This window comes from Mustela nigripes, chromosome 14, assembly GCF_022355385.1.
Source record: "Mustela nigripes isolate SB6536 chromosome 14, MUSNIG.SB6536, whole genome shotgun sequence".
In the NCBI taxonomy this organism is placed as follows: Eukaryota; Metazoa; Chordata; class Mammalia; order Carnivora; family Mustelidae; genus Mustela; species Mustela nigripes.
In genome coordinates, this window is record NC_081570.1 from 61,428,302 (window position 1) to 61,448,067 (window position 19,766).

A 19,766-nucleotide genomic window follows, 5' to 3' on the forward strand; every position below is an offset into this window, starting at 1 on the left:
CAGAAAAGACCTCAAATAGCCAAAGGAATATTGAAAAAGAAAGCCAAAGTTGGTGGCATCACAATTCTGGACTTCAAGCTCTATTACAAAGCTGTCATCATCAAGACAGCATGGTACTGGCATAAAAACAGACACATAGATCAATGGAACAGAATAGAGAGTCCAGAAATAGACCCTCAACTCTATGGTCAACTAATCTTCAACAAAGCAGGAAAGAATGTCCAATGGAAAAAAGACAGCCTCTTCAATAAATAGTGTTGGGAAAGTTGGACAGCCACATGCAGAAAAATGAAATTGAACCATTTCCTTACACCACACATGAAAATAGACTCAAAATGGATGAAGGACCTCAATGTGAGAGAAGAATCCATAAAAATCCTTGAGGAGAAAACAGGCAGCAACCTCTTCAACGTCAGCTGCAGCAACGTCTTCCTAGGTACATCACCAAAGGCAAGGCAATCAAGGGCAAAAATGAACTACTGGGATTTCATCAAGATCAAAAGCTTTTGCACAGCAAAGGAAACAGCTAACAAAACCAAAAGACAACTGACAGAATGGGAGAAGATATTTGCCAATGACATATCAGATAAAGGGCTAGTGTCCAAAATCTATAAAGAACTTAACAAACTCAACACCCAAAGAACAAATAATCCAATCAAGAAATGAGCAGAAGACATGAACAGACATTTCTGCAAAGAAGACATCCAGATGGCCAATAGACACATGAAAAAGTACTCTACATCACTCAGCATCAAGGAAATACAAATCAAAACCACAATGAGATATCACCTCACACCAGTCTGAATGGCTAAAATTAACAAGTCAGGAAATGACAGATGCTGGTGAGGATGCCGAGAAAGGGGAACCCTCCTACACTGCTAGTGGGAATGCAAGCTGGTGCAACCACTCTGGAAAACAGTATGGAGTTTCCTCAAAATGTTGAAAATAGAACTACCCTATGACCCAGAAATTGTACCACCAGGTATTTACCCTAGAGATACAAACGTAGTGATCTGAAGGGGCACATGCACCCGAATGTTTATAGCAGCAATGTCCACGATAGGCAAACTATGGAAAGAGCCTAGATGTCCATCAACAGATGAATGAATAAAGAAGATGTGGTATATATATACAACGGAATACTATGCAGCCACCAAAAGAAATGAAATCTTGCCACTTGCGACGACGTGGATGGAACTAGAGGGTATTATGCTTAGCGAAATAAGTCAATTGGAGAAGAACAACTATCATATGATCTCCCTGATATGAGCAAGTGGAGATGCAACATGGGTGGTTAAGGGGGTAGGAGAAGAATAAATGAAACAAGATGGGATTGGGAGGGAGACAAACCATAAATCACTCTTAATCTCACACACAAAAAAGTGAGGGTTGCTGGGGGGAAGGAGATTTGGAGAGGGGGGTGGGGTTATGGACATTGGGGAGGGTATGTCTATGGTGAGTGCTGTGAAGTGTGTAAACCTGGCGATTCACATACCTGTACCCCTGGGGATAAAAATATTTTATATGTTTATAAAAACTAAAAAATTAAAAAAGAAAAAAATCCTAATTTAAAAAAAAGAGAATATACAATGAGGAAAGGGCAGTCTCTTCACAAATTTGCATATCATCCTTGCACAGCAGCCATGCTAATCTTCTCTGTATCTTTCCATTTTTAGTATATATGCTGCTAAAGCAAGCACAAGGGCAGTCGCTCCAATAAATGGTGTCAGGAAAACTGGACAGCAATATAGAAATATGTAAAAAAAAAAAAAAAGGTCATGAAAGTGGACCTCTATCTTATATCATACACAAAAATTACCTCAAAATGGATTAAAGTATAAAAGCTAAGACCTGAAACTATAAAACCCCTAAAAGAAAACATAGGCCATACATTCCTTCACAATAGCCTTAGTGGTGATTTTTGGTTTTGACACAAAAAGCAAAGGACACAAAAGCAAAAATATATAAAGTAAAAATACAATAAACTAAGCTTCTGCAGAGCAAAGTGAAAAAATGAGAAGGCAAGCTACTGAATGGAAGAAAATATTTGTCAGTCATATATGTTAAGGGGATAATATCCAAAAGATATAAAGAACTCATACAACTCAATTCCAAAATAAAATCCAATTAAAAAATGGGCAGTGAAACTGAATAGACATTTAAGACATCCAAATGGCCAACATGGTACATGAAGATATGCTCACTATTAATAATCATCAGGGAAATACAAATTGAAACCACACTGAGATATCCCTTCACACCTGCTAGAATGGCCATAGTCCAAAGAACAGGAAATAACAAGGATGTTAAGAAAAGGGAAGGCTTATGCTCTGCTAATGGGAATGTAAATTGGTATAATCACTGTAGAAAGCAGTATGGAGGTTCCTCAAAAAAAATAAAAATAAAACTACCATATGATCCAACAATTCTACTTCTCAGGATTTATCTCAAGACAAGGAATACACTGACTCAAAAAGATTTATGTACCTTTCATATTCATTCCAACATAATTTACAATAGCTAAGACATGTAAGCAGCCTCAGTATCTACTGACAGATAAATGGATAAAGAAAATGTGCCATATATATATATATATTTTTTACATATATAGATATAGATATAGATATAGATATAGGTATAGATATATATTACCAATCATTATTTTGTACAGATGAACTTAATATGTTATATGTCAATTATGCCATCAAAATATTAAAAAATCCAAAGCATTTTTATTTATTTATTTATTTATTAAAGATTTTATTTATTTATTTGAGAGAGGTAGAATAAGACAGAGAGAGCACAAGAGAAGGAAGGTTGGAAGGAGAAGAAGACTTCCCGTTGAGCAGGGAGCCTAATGTGGAACTCAATCCTAGGACTTCAGGATCATGACCTGAATAGTCACTTAACCAACTGAGCCACCCATGTGCTCCTAAAATCCAGAGCATTTTTAACTAGACTATTAATTTAAGAAGTAATATATACCAAATTACACAGTGTTTATATATTTCTAACTCAAAATTTTGTTTAAACTTAAAAAATTTTTTAAAGTAATTCTCCACATCAAATGTGGTGCTCAAACTCATAACCCAAAGATCAAGAGTCACTTGCTCTACCTACTGAGCCAGCCAGGCATGTACCCCTTAAATTGTAAATTTTGTATTTAGATATATTCTATTTTAAATTTTTTTTATATTTTATATAAAAATTGGGAGATATATTGGGATAGACAGCATAAGTGTTTTTGAATATCAATTTCATTTATATGCAAAAATCTAAAATGTCTATTGCTTACCTGATTTCCATGGAGATCAAGTTTGACTAATTTTATACAACTTTGAAGTGGATGAATATCTGTAATAAAATTGTTTGAGAAGATGCATACTCTGAGAGAGATACAGGATTGCAAATTTTCCATGGATTTTAAATGCAGGCCACTGAACTTCACGAAAACAAAATCTTTTTGATCTTCTATCATGTTCTCATTATAGTGACTCCATTCTTCATGACTGGTTAGCTCTTCTGTTATTGTTCCATGAAACATCTAAGAAACAAAAGAGTTGAAGGTAGGAAATGGAATGGAATTTTAAGGGGTTTGGGCTGTTTTTTAAAGGCAATGCTCAAAGATCATATACACAAAGTGAAACTTGTGTTTTCCATTTCATTCAAAACTTCCCAACCTTGGAGAGTCAGAATTGCTCTGATAGGATATGTAATGAGTGTGCTGCTAGGGAGCCAGTGCCCATATATACATGCTCCTGTGTTTACTTTTGTACTAGGAGTTCACACCTTGACTTTGCCTCATTTCTACTACCCTCCCTGCATTTCAGGGCTTTTTGAGAGTATCTCCATGGATACAATCTCCTTTCTCTTATTTTAACAATACATTCTAATAGCTTTTAGCAGCACATGCTGGGAATTTCCAATCCAGTTGAATGGTTTTTATTTTTTTTTAATTTAAAAAAAAATTTTTTTAGTCCCTATTATTTTTCTGTGGAACAGAAAAAGTAATAGTTAATAGTTCTTAACTCAGTATATTTTTATTGTTAAAAAGTACTATTGAAACTTAGGTACAAGAAGGAGAAGCCAAAACAGAGCATACTGCACAGGTGTTAGTACGTTAGGGATAGAGGGACAGAGTGGAGTGAACACCCTTCAAGACAAAAGAACCCTCTTCCTCTCTGTTTCCTCCTTGCAGAAGGAAGACTGACCAGAGTAGATCTTGCTTTCTTAGGCCTTCTGGATACCAACTGTTTCCAATATCAACCTCCAAGATGATAACAGGAAAGTCCGATGCTATGGAATATGACTTTATGCTCTTAGAGATTTAGAAAGTAAAACAGAAATTAGGTACATTGTTGAGGTTTGTAATCCTCAAACTTTGTATTTTATATCTGTTTAACCGATAGGGAATGAGCATCTAGGGAAATAAATTTAGGCTCAATATTTATCTTTTACTGTTTTATTACTGCTTCTCCTGTGCTTTAGTTTGAATATTTGGGCTTTTGGACCTGATTTCCTTGCAACCTCAATTTATAAAGCTGTGAGGAAGAGCATATTTGTTCTCATTTCAGTCTTCTGCTAACAGGAATTAGATTTTTCAAATGGGCTCTTCTCTACTCTATAGGTATTTTTTTCGACTTCCAAAAATAAATCTGGAAACAAAAAAAATTCCAATAGCTAGTGAGAATACAATGGGTAAAAAAGTAAAAAAAAAAAAAAAAAACTAATTTGTAAAAGAAAACAAAAATAAAAAAAAAAAAAAAAAGCAGAATCAGACCTGTATATCAGACAATAAACTGATAGTTGTCAAATAAGAGGGAGCTGGGCAAAGTGGATGAAGGGGAGAGAGAGATACAGTCCTCCAGTTACAGAATGAGTAAATCACAGGAATAGAAGATACAATATAAGGAATACAGACAATGTTATTTTAATAGTGATGTAAGGGGACAGATGGTAGCTACATATGTGGTGAACACAGCATAATGTATAAAATTGTTAAATCACTAAGTGGTATACCTGAAACTAAACCAACTATACTCAAATAAAAAATATTAAAACAAAATTAATTCCCATAAAACCTTGTAATTGAAAGCATTTTAAAAGTATATAATTTATATAACTACAAGTCAAAAATGTTATCATTGCCCTTGCCAATCAACTAATCAGTAAAAGGAAAAAAAATTTTTCCTTTTTCCTAGGATACTTAGAAAACACGGAATTTGGTAAAAACAGTTAAGAAGTAAAACATTGAGGCAAGAAAAATAAATGAAAATGATACCTTATTATGCCTTGTATAATAATTCTGGTTAAAATATTCTGCTAAATAAAGAAATGCATTTAATGATAAGCTTCCAAGTCAGGATAGTGCTAACATTTGTGTAAGAGGCTGAAAAATGTAGCTAAATGAAATTAAGGCTCAATACAGGGTTTCAACTGCTACAAAATTCTTAAAGAGACAATTTGCAATCACATTATTTATTTCTATGTTCAAGTCAACTAAGCAATTAAGATCTAGAATTCTAACAGTATTAAAATTTGACTAATTTAAATTTATGTAAGATCTCTAGATCAAAGTTCTTTAATGTAATTTTACATAGTATTTCTCATGTATTTGAAATTTCCTTTACTGTAGGTAATTTTAGCTTTCACAAAACACAGTCACCCAGTGATAGTTTAGAAGAGAGTATTTGAACTCAAGTGGCCTGAGAGCATTTAGTAAGATTAACTATCTTTCCTGTTGGAAGAATCTCCACTATGTGGAAGTAAACTAGGGTAGCAAAATCCAAATGAAAATAAATGTGAAAATCCAGCTAAACCCTCACACTCTTTCAAGAGATTAGCTATTTTTTATATCCTAGCTAAAGCCTGGGAACTGTAATCCTCAAACTCTTAAGTACCATTTAAGGAATTAAACAGAAAGCAGATTCCTAGGCTCCAAATAATATCTGCATTATCAGAGTCTCTGGGCTGAGGGCCAAAGAATATGTAATTAAGCATGTACCTGGGTAAGTCATGGACACCTTGTGAAAGACCTGCCTAAACTACAGGTAAAATGGTCTTCCAAATATAAAGACCCTGATATAAAATAAACAGAAGTGAATGAATCTTTACAAACTTACCAAGCTCTATGGGTCTTCAAATGAAAGGCAATATACAAAAGGTATTCCATTATTTGGACTCCATATTTAGAAAATACCTTAAGTCTTTCCCCAAGCTCTCCTTTCAAAAAACCTATTTTTTCCCCCATTTTGGCCTAATGCAGGCAAACTCTGGTTTATCACAGGGGTTTATGAGAGACCACATCTCGGGCATAAATCAGAATGTTTCAAGACAATGGGGTGCTCAAAAGTTTCAGCTATAGAATACAATTTTTGAGTCAATAGTAATTTTGTAAGAAATCTGCAAAGTGGAGTCATATCCAAACTATTCTTTTCCTTTCTTTTTCAGCCAAGTGATTTTTTAAAAATTAATAGGCTTTATTTTTTAGAGCTGTTTAAGTTTACAGAAAAATTGAAAGTACACAGAGATGCCATATACATCCTTATTGTCAGTTCCCCCTATTAACATCTTGCATTAGTGTTGTATATTTATTACAATTAATTATCCAATCTTAATGCATTATTATTAACTAATTATTATTAACTAATGCATTATTATTAACTGAAGTTAAAGTGTTTTAGATCATAGCTCATAGCAAAATCTCTCGACAAAACATATCAACATAGAACAGCATGATTTTACATCTTTTGTCAGTGCACTGGTAAACTTGTGTGTGTGGATGTGTGTGTATATAGACAGTGACACATTGATAGATAAACTATTACTTCAAGCATCCATTGTTCACACAGATTATTTCACCTCTAATAGTTTATTTTTGTATTTCTTTATTTCTTTGTAGAAGATATAATCTTCCTAGCATTTATTTTCAGGGATTCTAAATAGTGTTACTAAGTATAATTATTGTTTATAAACTTATAACAAGCAATGAAAGATTTTTATTTATTTTTTTAATAAAGATTTTTATTTATTTATTTGACACACAGAAATCACAAGTAGGCAGAGAGAGAGATTGGAGGAAGCAGGCTCCCCGCCGAGCAGAGAGCCCGATGCGGGGCTCGATCCCAGGACCCTGGGATCATGACCTGAGCCGCAGGCAAAGGCTTTAACCCACTGAGCCACCCAGGTGCCCCGAAAGATTTTTATTTTAAAATTTTCTCAATTAATGTAATTCATATGTCACTTGAACATGATGTCAATAATCTACCACTGTTATTAGTCAAAAGTAAAATTTTTTTCTATTTCCTTTATTGATCTCAGACATACTAGATAATCTGACTAAATGAAAGGTTCTACAATTACTTAAACATTCTAACTTTAGCCATTAATTGATCAACCTTGTTACTTACTCTGTGAAATTCAAGGACACTGTTTTGTGAAGTTAACAGATACTGATACATAAGATAACAATGACCCCTTCCTCAAAATGCCCAAATATGTTCAAAATAATTTTTTAATAATACCTAATGAGTGAGTTAGTGTGATTAGTATTATTGCCTCACTTGAAAACTTTTTCTTACATATAAGATGTGTAGTCTGAGAAATAAGAGAATTATTAGGTCACACAAATCCAAACTTGAGATAATTGTCATGATAGTACTTAATTGAATATCTTTTTATTCATTTTGGACAACAACTTCCTAGTTTGAGTTAAAAATATGCCAATTATAGACATATGTTTAAAAAACCTTCTGTAACATTAAATATCAAAATGATTTAGGGAACTAAAATTTCAGAATTTTTAAAAAATCTAGTTTGCTTAATTATTTTATGTTTAAATGTAAACTCTGTGAAAACAATAAAATTAACTATGTGATGAAGTAAAATAGAACTGTTGAAGTATTAACTTTTTAATTCAATAATCAGAATTCTAAACAGTTAAAAATAATGGATTCTTAGTTAATTAAATATGTTGAATTTTGCTATGCTTGACTCTGATATTTAAGGATGTCATATTTACTTCTCTCTTGGTGTAACCCTCTTCAGCAAACCATTGTCTAATTAACTCTTAGTAATTTACATTCCTGTGCCATGCCTACATCCCCATTTAGAAATTATGTGTTTATATGTTATACAATCTAACTGCTGTCTTTCCAATTAAATTACATACACTCTGAAGTCAGGGCACTTTTTTTGTAGTTTTCATAGTTTGGACCTAGAACTGAATCATGTTTCAATAAATATGGCTATTTTTTACTTTCCTCAGAGATATAGTAAATTTAGAAGCAGAAAACATTAAGACTTCTATTCCTGAATAATCAATGGTTCAAAGAAGAAATCAAAGAGAAATTTAAAAAAAAACTGGAAACAATTGAAAATAGAAACATAACTTATCACCACTTACAGAATGCAGCAAAAGAAATTCTAACCAGGAATTTCATGGCGATAAATACATACATTAAAAAATATCGTGAAAAAGATAACTTCTTACCTCTAGGAACTATAGGAAAAACAACAAACTATACCCAATTTAGCAGAAGGAAGGAAATTTTTAAAAGATCAGAGCAGAAATAAATGAAATAAAGAAAACAACAACAAAACTAAGGTTTGGGTTTTGAAAGAATAAAACATTGTAAACATTGCAACTGATATCAAATAAATACAAAGAATCATGAGAATACTATGAATAATCACACACCAACAAACTGAACAACCTAGGATAAATTCCTAGAAATATACAGTCTACTTATTCAGGAAGAAAAAGAACATCTGAACAGACTAATTACTAGTAAGGAGATTGAATCAATAATTAAAAACCTCTCGCCAGAGAAAAGTTCTGCCATAGAGAGCTTAATTGGCAAATTCTATCAAACATTTAAAGAATAATGAATGCCAGTCCTTCTCAAACTTTTCCAAAATGTTGAACAGGAGAAAAGACTTCCAAACTTATTTTACAAGGCCATCAAAGAAAAGAAAAATAACAGCCAATATCCCTAATGAATATATGTGCAAAAATTCTGAACGAAATTCTAGGAAGTCAAATTCAACAGCATTTTTAAAAAATCATACACCATGATCATGTGGGATTTATCCCTGAGAGACAAGAATGGTTCAACAACACAAACTCAATTAGTACAATGTACTTATAAAATGATACAAAAGACAATAATCATATGATCATCTCAATAGATGCAGAAAAAGCATTTGATAAATCAAATCCTTACATAATGAAAAGTCTAAACAAAGAGGGTATAAAAGGATTACAATTCAACCTAACAAAGGCCATCTATGGTAAGTCAACAGCTAACATCATATTCAACGGTGAAAGGTTGAAAGCTTTTCTTCTAAGATCAGAAAAAAGCAAAGGTACCCACTCTTGCCACCCCTATTCAACATAATACTAGAAATCTGAGCTAGAGTGATCAGCTAAGAAAAAGAAAAAAAGGAATCCAAATCAGAAAGGAAGAAGTAAATTTTCTGTTTGCAGATAACATGATATTATTTATAGAATATCCTCAAGACTTCATGAAAATGGTTTTAAAAATTCAGTAAAGATGAGGGCACAAAATAAACATACAAAAGTCGTTTCATTTTATATATACTAACAATGAGGTATCTGAAAAGGAGATAAGGGAACCAATCCTCTTATAAAAGCATCAAAAAGAATCAAGTACTTAGTAATAAATATAACCAAGGAGGTAAAAGATATATAACTGAAATCTCTAAGACATTAATGAAAGAAATTAAAGACACACACAAATGGAAAGATCCTGTGTTCAGAAACAATTAATACTCTTACATGTCCATTCTATCCTAAGCTATCTACAGATTCAATACAATTCTTTTTAAAATTCAAATGGTATTTTTCAAAGATATAGGAAAAAATAATCCTAAAATAATATGGGACAATAACAACAACCCAAGAAACTCAACTAGGCAAAAAAAATGTTGAAAAAGAAAATGAAGCTAGAGGGCTCACACTTTCTGACTTTAAAACATATTACAAATCCAGAGTAATCAAAACACTATGGTACTGGCATAAAAACAGGCACACAGACCAATTTAAAAGGATAGAGAGCCCAAAAATAAACTTACCCATATATGGTCAACTAATATTTGACAAGGGAACAAAGAATACTCAATGGGGAAAGGACAAAATAAATGGTGTTGAGAAAATTGGATATTCATTAGAAAAAGAATTAAATCTGACTGCTTATATATTTATAAAAATAATCTCAAAATTAACTCAAAAATTAAATCAAAAGACTTAAAGACTGGGAGCTATAAAACTCCTAGAAGAAAACATAGGGAAAAAGTTCCTTGACATTGGTCTTGGCAATGATTATTGGATATGACTCCAAAATCAAAGTCAACAAAAGCAAAAATCAACAAGTAGGGATACATCACACTGAGAAGCTTCTACACAGAAAAAATAAATAAATAAATAAATAAACAAATAAATAAATAAATAAATAAACAGAATGAAAAGGCAAATTATGGAATGGGAGAAAATATTTGCAATTAATCTAATAAGGGGTAAATATCCAAATATAAAAGAAACTCATACAAATCAGTAGCAACCATCATCATCATCACCATCATCATCTAATTATAAAATAGGAAGAGGACTTGAACAGATTGTTTTTCCAAAAAAGACACACATAAATGGCCAAGAAGCCATTTATTAAGAAGATGATCAACACCACTAATCATCAAAGCAAATGAAACCATAATGAGATACTACCTCATAACTGTACAATTTCTATATTCAAAAAGATAAGAAATAACACTGGGGAAGATGTGGAGAAGAGAGAACAAACATTTGTGCACTCTTGGTAAGAATGTGAACTGATACAGCCACCATGGAAAATAGTATGGAGGTTCCTCAAAAAATTAAAAATGGGATTACCACAAGATCTAGCAATTCCACTTCTGGGTTTGTATCCAAAGAAAATGAAATAATTATCACGCAGAGATATCTGCACCTCCCATATTCATTACAGCATTATTTACAACAGCCAAGGCATGGAAACAACCTAAGTGCCCATTGACAGATGAACAGTTAAAAAAATGTAATAAATGTAATACTTAGAGATATATTCTACATAGTACATACATATATGCATAATGGAATATTATTCAGTCATGAAAAAAGGAAATCCTACCATTTTATACAATATAGATGGATTTTTTTTTTTTTAAGATTTATTTATTTGACAGAGAGAAATCACAAGTAGACAGAGAGGCAGCCAGAGAGAGAGAGAGAGGGAAGCAGGCTCCCTGCTGAGCAGAGAGCCCGATGCGGGACTCGATCCCAGGATCCTGAGATCATGACCTGAGCCGAAGGCAGCGGCTTAATCCACTGAGCCACCCAGGCGCCCTATAGATGGATTTTTAAGGTTTTATATTAAGTGAAATAATCAGAGAAAGACAAATGCTGTAAAGAATAAACTATTGGTTGCCAGAGGTGGTCAAAACGGGGTGCAGGAAATGGTTACAGTCTTCCAGATAGAAGATAAATTCTAGCGATATAGCATACAACATGGTAACTATAGTTAGCAATACTATATTGTATATTTTGTACTTGAAGGTTGCTAAGAGAGTAATACATCCTAAATAATATCATAACAAAGTAAATAAATAAATAAACAGATAGATAGTAATTATATAAGGTGACAGATGTGTTAACTAAGTTTATTGTGATTATCATTTTGCAATATACATGTGTATCAATTCATCATACCATACACATTAAACTTAAATGTTATGTTGATTACCTCTCAGTAAATCTGGAGAACAGACTTCTAAGTATAAATGGCAAGGTATCTGTCATTTAGATTGAGATCTATTCTTAATTCCTTAAAATCTTTCCCTTTGAATTCTCTACCACCAATATCCAAATTCCTAGAAAAAGAATGTATATTTTTCATTTATTTATGGTACATAAAAAAGCACCCCAAAATCTATGGGCTTAAAACAACTGTAACTTATTATCTTGCAGGATTCTATAGGTTGACTTGATTCAACTAGGCAGTTCTTTTCCAAGTGATATTAACTAGAGATTCAATCTTGTAGGGCTTATCTGAATGGACACCTCCAAGATGTCTGACTTACATGTCTGATACATTGACAAGAACACTGACAGTAGGTTCAGCTGGGATGCTAGGATGTATGGGTCTCTCTCACCATACTGTCCCAGGTTCTTTCCATCTACACCAGCTTCACTATGTCATTCTCTCACATCTCTATTTGTGTGTCTCTATAGTAGTGTAGTAAGAGTTTCTCTATGGTTGACTCAGGGCCAAAGAAGTATAAGAGAACCTGTCAGACCCTCTAAAGGGTAAGCCTAACTGGCACAAGTTTACCTCAATCACAATCTGTTGGTTAAAAAGGCAGTTATTTTGATTTTTGAGCTTATTTTTGAGCTTATAAGATAGTTAGAAAAAAAAGAAACAAATGTAAGTTTATTCTGAGCTTGGTGACCTCAAGCAAGTTATATACCCTCGGTTTGTTATGTATCCAATTTATATGCCTCAGTTTTCTCATCTACAAAATGAGGATCGCAACAGTACTAAATAGATATAATTGTTATGAAGACTAAATGAGTTGGCATAAAGACTTTAGAATAGTGTCTGGTACATAACAAGCACTATAAATAAGTGTTACTAAAATAAATCTAGTTCAATTAACAACTCAAGATAGAATGTAGTCTTCCAAAAATAAATTAAGGCACTTTTGGTTTCTGATACAGCATATAAGGAGTTTAGAAGTTGTTACACCATACTAACAAATAAAATAATGAATAAAATAAAAAATCAGCAACTCTTCTTAGATTTATCAGAAAAGTGAGGGTATAAGGAAAACCACTGAATCAAAAATCAGAGATAGGCAAGTGGATACAAAGATCCATAAGTAACTGAAGAGAAACTCACCAATAGAAACCTCTGCAGGAACCAATGCCAGGGTAGGAAACCAGGACTGACAAGTAACTGGAGGCTAAGTGTTGATAACACAAATTTAGAAACTCCAGGCCTCATGCTTTTGTGAGATAAACACTCAGGAGCTCTAGCAGGTCCTCAGAGTGAATATTAGAGAAAAATCTGCTCAGGCTCTGACAAAGAGAGAATAAAGGAATAAATCTGAAATACACCAGACTACCCTGTTCTTCTTAACAAGGCCTACCCTCAGGAGAATATATTTAACACACAATAAATAAATGAGGTTTTACTGGAGCCTAACTGACAGGGAAGTAGGGAAATATCCAACTATAACCCCACCAAGCCTTGGGAGAAAGAAAGTACACAATTCCAGCCTACTCTGGCCACCCTGTCCCATCTAACGTGTAGGAGAGCCAAAAAAATACTTGTGAAATTCACAGCCTAGGAAGCACAGCCTCACTACAAGAACTGAGACCTATCCACACCTACCACTACAACACACACTATTTTACTGGAGTTCTTTTTACCATAACATGATGTCTGGCTTTCCATAAAAAATGTTACAAGGCATACTAAAAGACAGCACGCAACAAGCATAAGAACCAGATTCAGATACTACAGGGCTGTTGGAATTATCAGCCTGAGAATTTAAAACAACCATGATTAATATACTAAGGACTCTAAAGGAAAAAATAAACAACACACAAAAAAGACAGCATAAAAAGAAAGATAAATTTTTTAAAAAATCAAAAATATGTTAGATCCAAACCACTGTAACAGAAATGATTAATACCTTTAATGGCCTCTTTAGTAGAATGGACATGCATAAAAAAGAAATCTCTCAGCTTGGGAATATGTTAATAGAAACTCACAAAACCAAAAATCAAAAGAGAAAAAATAATCACTGAAAAAAGCTGAAAAGAATATTGCAGAAGTGTGAGATAACCACAAAAAGTGTAACATAGGGACACCTGGGTGGTTCAGTGGGTTAAAGCCTCCACCTTCAACTCAGGTCATGGTCCCAGGGTCCTGGGATCAAGCCCCACATCGGGCTCCCTGCTTAGCACGGAGCCTACTTCCTCCTCTCTCTCTCTGCCTGCCTCTCTGCCTACTTGTAATCTCTGTCTGTCAAACAAATAAATAAAATCTTAAAAAAAAAGTATAACATATACATAATGGAAACACCATAATGAGACAAAAATGACATAGAAAAAGAAGAAACATTTAAAATAGTAATGATAGGACAATTTCTGCAAATTAATGTCAGACACCTGCTCACTAATACAAGAAGCTCAGAAAACACCAAACAGGATTAAGGCAAAAAACAAGAAAAAAAAAACAAGCAAAAGATAAAACAAAACACCAGTGGGGCGATACCTTACCCATAGAGGGGCAAAAATCAGGATTATATCCAACTTCTCCTAAGAAACCATACAAGGAAGGAGAGGACTGAGTGTAATATTTGCTGTCAAGACAAAATAACTCACTAATATAAAAATCTACGCCCTGTGAAATTGTCTTTTTAAAGTGGATGAAAAAAAAACTCTCAGAAAAACAAAAATTGAAGGAATTTGTTGCCAATAGGCTTGCCTCGAAAGAAATGTTAAAAGCAGTTAGAAAGAAAATAATATTGTTCAGAAACTCAGATCTACATAAGGAAGAGCAGTGGGAAAGAAACAAGTGAAGAGTAAATAAAAACCTTTTATTCTTCCTATTCTTAGTTTATCTAACAGGTAACAGTTTGCTCAAATACTAATGGCAAAACTGTATTTGATTATCTATGTATATGTATGTAAATTTCTATATGCATATAAATAAAATGAATGGCAATAATAGTGCAAGAACAAGAGTGAGGAATTAGAAATATCTTACTGTTAAAAGATATTTACAGGGGCGTCTGGGTGGCTCAGTGGGTTAAAGCCTCTGCTTTCGGCTAGGGTCATGATCCTAGGGTCCTGGGATCGAGCCCCGCATCGGGCTCTCTGCTCTGAAGGGAGACTGCTTCCTCCTCTCTCTCTGCCTGCCTCTCTACCTACTTGTGATCTCTCTCTGTCAAATAAAGAAATAAAATCTTTTAAAAAAAAAAAAGATATTTACACTACATGTGAAATAGTATATGTCATTTGAGAGTGGACTTGAGTTATTACAATCTCAAGGGCAACTAATAAAAAAATGAAAAAAGAAAACAAATGTGCTGAGATAAGGCAGAAAATGAAATAATAAATGATGCTCAATTAAAGCACAAAAGGCAGAAAAGAATATAAGGCTAAAATTGGAACAAAAACAAGAACAATGATAGAAAACGGTAACAAATGTAATAGATAGTAATCCAGCTATCGAAATAATCACTTTAAGGGCGCCTGGGTGGCTCAGTCGTTCATGATCCCAGGGTCCTGGAATACAGCCCCATATTAGGCTCCCTGCTTAGCAGGAAGCCTGCTTCTCCCTCTCCCTCTTCACCTGCCTGTGTTCTCTCCCTCACTGTGTCTCTCTGTCATATTTAAAAAAAAAAAAAAATCTTAAAAAAAAAAAGAAGTAATATGTTTTAAACATCAACAGTCAAAGCACCAATGCAAAAACATCATGGATCAAAGTAGAGTGAATCAAAAAATCATGTCTAGGAATCGTACTTTAAGTGTACAGACATGGATAAATTAAAAGTAAAGTGATGGAGATGAATTCTACCAAATATCCAAACAATTCATACCAATCCTTCCTATACTCTTCTAAAAAAGGAGAGGAGAAAACATTTCCAAACTCATTTAACGTGGTCAGCATTATCCTGATACCAAAATTAGTGGACACTACAAAAAAAGTCAAAGACCAGTATCTTTCATGAGCACAGATGCAAAAATCCTCTACAAGATATTAGCAAATAAGTTCAACAATACATTAAAAGGATCATACCATAATGAAGTGGGATTTATGCCTGGGAATAAAGGATAGTTCAACATCCACAATTTGGCACATGTGATGATATACCACATTGACAAAATGAAGGATAAAAATCATATGAGTATCTTGACAGCTGCAGAAAAAGCACCTGACTAAATTCAATTTTCATTTATGATAAACTGAGTATTTTAACAAAGGGTATAGACAGAACATAGGTCAACATAATGAGGGACATATATGACAAATCCACAGATAGTATCATATACAACAGTAAAAGCACAAAGTTTTTCCTCTAAGATCAGGAAAAAGACAAGGATACCCACTCTCACCACTTTTATTCAACACAGTATTAGAAGTCCAGAGAGCAATTAGGCAAGAAAAAGCATCCAAATTGGAAAGAAGAAGTAAACCTATCACTATTTTCAGATAGCATATTATATGTAGAAAATCCTACAGACTCCACCAAAAAAACACTCTGAATAAAGGAATTCGGTATAGTTGCCGGAAAGAAAACCAACAAAAATCTGTTGTGTTCCTATACACTAATAATCAACTATAATAAAACAATCTTATTTACAATTGCAACAGAAAGAATAAAATACCTGGGAATAAATTTAGCAATGCAAGGAAAAGACCCTTATACTGAAACTAACTAATTAATTAAATTGAAGAAGAGACAAATAAATGGAAAGTTATTCCATGCTCATAAACTGGAAGAATATACCTTGCCCATTCTACCCTAAGTAATCTACATTGCAGTGAAATTCTTAGCTAATTTTCAATGGCATTTTTTGGTGCTTTGACTATTGATGTTTAAATATAACAGAAATATAACAAACAACCCTAAATTTGTATAAAACCACAAAAACCTTAAATAGCCAAAACAATCTTGAGAAACAACAAAGCTGGAGGCATTATGCTCCTTAATTTCAAACTGCATTACAAAGCCATGATAATCAAAACAGTATGGGATTAGAATATGAAATACAGTTAAATACAACAAAAAAGAGAGACCAGAAATAAACTCACACATAGATGGTCAATTGATTTACGACATAAGAGCCAAGAATATACAACAGGGAAAAAAGAGTCTCCTCAATAAATGGTGTTGGGAAAACTGGACAGCAACATGCAAAAGAATAAAACTGGACCTACAGCTTTTACTATAAACAAGAATTAACTCAAAATAGATTAAAAAAAAAAAACTTGTACTTCACAATATCCTTGGTGGTGATTTTCAGTTTTGACACAAAAAGCAAAGGACACAAAAGCAAAAATACATGAAGTAAAAATACATTAAACTAAGAAGCTTCTGCACAGCAAAGGAAATTATCAAAGAAATGAGAAGGCAAGCTACTGAATATAAGAAAATATTTGTAAGTCATATATGTAATAAGGGGATAATATCCAAAATATATAAAGAAGTTATACAACAGATAACCAAAGTAAAATCCAGTTAAAAAATGGGCAGTGAATTGAATAGACATTTCCTAAAGATATCCAGATGGCCAACATGGTTCATGAAGAGATGCTCACTATCAGTAATCATCAGGGAAATATAAATCAAAACCACAATGAGATATCACTTCACACCTGCTAGAATGGCCATTGTCTGAAGGACAGGAAACAACAAGGATGTGAAGAAAAGGGAAGGCTTATGCTCTGCTAATGGGAATGTAAATTGGTATAATCACTGTAGAAAGCAGTATGGAGGTTCCTCAAATAAATAAATAAATAAAACTACTGTCTTTTTTAAAAAGATTTTATTTATTTATTTGACACAGAGAGAGACAGCAAGAGAGGGAACACAAGCTGGGGGAATAGGAGAGGGAGAAGCAGGCTTCCCACTGAGCAGGGAGCCCAATGTGGAGCTCGAAGTGGGGCTCGATTCCAGGACTTAGGGACCATGACCTGAGCTGAAGGCAGACACTTAAAGACTGAGCCACCCAGGCACCCCAATAAAACTACCATTTAATCCAATAATTCTACTTCTCAATATTTATTTGAAGACAAAGAAAACACTGGCTCAAAAAGATGTATGTACCCCTCATATTCATTCTAACAGCATTTACAATAGCCAAGACAGGTCAGCAGCCTAAGTGTCCACAGACAGATAAATGGGTAAAGAAAATGTGGTATATACATAAAATGGAATATTATGCAGCCATAGGAAAAATGAAATCCTGCTATTTGCAATAACATAGATGGACCCTGAGGGTATTATACCAAGTGAAATAAATCAGACAAAGAAAGACAAATGCTGGATGATCTCACTTACATGTGGAATTTGAAGAAAAAAAAACAAAAACAAAAAAATCAGGCTCATAGATACAAACAGATCTGTGGTGCAGCAGCAGGGGTAGGGGTTGGCAAAATAGGATGAGCTGTCCAAAGGTACAAATATTCAGTTATAAAATAAATAGGTCATGAGGAGGTAATGCAGAGCTGGATGCCTTTGATTAATAATATTGTATTGCATATTTGAGAACTGCTAGAAAGTACATCTTAAAAGTTCTCATCACATGGAAAAAAATTTTGTAACAATATATGGTGAGGGATGTTAACTAGACTTACTGTGCTGATCATTCACAATATATAGAAATAGTGATCATTATATTGTATTTCTGGAGCAAATATGATATTATGTCAATTACACCACAAATAAAAAGTATAATAAAAATTACAGAGATGAAAAGAGATAGTATATACAAATATTCATTTAATACCCCAAAATCCTTAATGTCTTAAACAGTATAATTAACTAAGCTATTTAGTACAGCCAATGAAATATTACAAAAACACTAAAACTGATATTGTAGAATAGTTAACAACATGAAAAGCTGTTGATAAAAAATCATGTTATTATTGTTTAGAAATATTTTTCACTTAAAAAAGAAATATTTTCACTGAATTATACAATTTAAAAAGGTGATTTTTATGGTATGTGAATTAATTTTCAATTAAAAATGTTCATTCTTCTGTGGCACACATTAAAAAAGATTAAAAAAAATTAAGTAATGGGGAAAGGTATATCATGCTAACACTAATCAAAAGAAAGCTAGAGGGGCCCCTGGGTGGCTCAGTGGGTTAAGCCTCTGCCTTCGGCATAGGTCATGATCTCAGGGTCTTGGGATCGAGCCCCGCATTGGGATCTCTGCTCAGCAGGGAGCCTGCTTCTCTCTCTCTCTGCCAGCCTCTCTGCCTACTTGTGATCTCTCTGTCAAATAAATAAATAAATTAAATATTTTTAAAAAAAGAAAGAAAGAAAGCTAGAGAAGCTTTAATAGTTCAGACATAGCAGATTTCAGAGCAAGGAAAATTATCAGGCATAAAGTAGGGTATTACATAATGATAAAAGGACAATTCTACAAGAAGACATAATAATCTTTATTGTGCATATGCCTAAAAGCAGCATTAACACCTGAGGCAAAACTGAGAGAAATGAAAGGAGACATGATGAAGCCACTATTAAATTTGGAAACTTCAACATCCCCCTATCAGAAACAGATCCAGCAGGCAGAAAATCAGTAAGGACATGGTTGAAGTCCATTAGTCAGCTGGATATTTGACATTATCTACCTTAACTAACAACAGAAGACTACAAATTCTTCTCTAGTTTACATGGAATACTTGCCAAGATAAAATATAATCTTGGCCATAAAACATATCTTAACAAATTTAAAAGAACAGAAAGCATACAATGTCTCTCTCAGAACACTGTGGAATTAAACTAGGTATCAATAAAAGAAAAATAGCTGGGAAATATCAAAATACATGGATATCAAACAGTGTATTTCTAAATAACATATGGCTCAAAGATAAATTTAAAAATATCTTTAGCTAAATGAAAATGCACCTTATAAAAATTTGTGGGTTGCAATGAAAGCAATGCTTAGAGTAATCTACAGCATTGAATTCACCTTTAGAAGATAT

At 33.3% G+C, this 19,766-nt stretch overlaps 1 protein-coding gene and 1 non-coding gene across 2 annotated transcripts in view; both read right to left on the reverse strand.

Moving 5' to 3' along the window:
* Positions 1–19,766, reverse strand: part of LRRIQ3 (leucine rich repeats and IQ motif containing 3) — a 217,299-nt gene that overhangs the window by 185,384 nt on the left and 12,149 nt on the right. Inside the window, exon 2 of the mRNA XM_059376872.1 lies at positions 3,296–3,544. Within this exon, the coding sequence (XP_059232855.1) occupies positions 3,296–3,544 (249 nt within the window). The remainder of the gene's footprint in view (positions 1–3,295; positions 3,545–19,766) is intronic.
* LOC132002313 (U6 spliceosomal RNA) lies at positions 1,594–1,696 on the reverse strand. Its single transcript, XR_009399813.1, has one exon. It is a non-coding gene; the product is annotated as a U6 spliceosomal RNA (small nuclear RNA).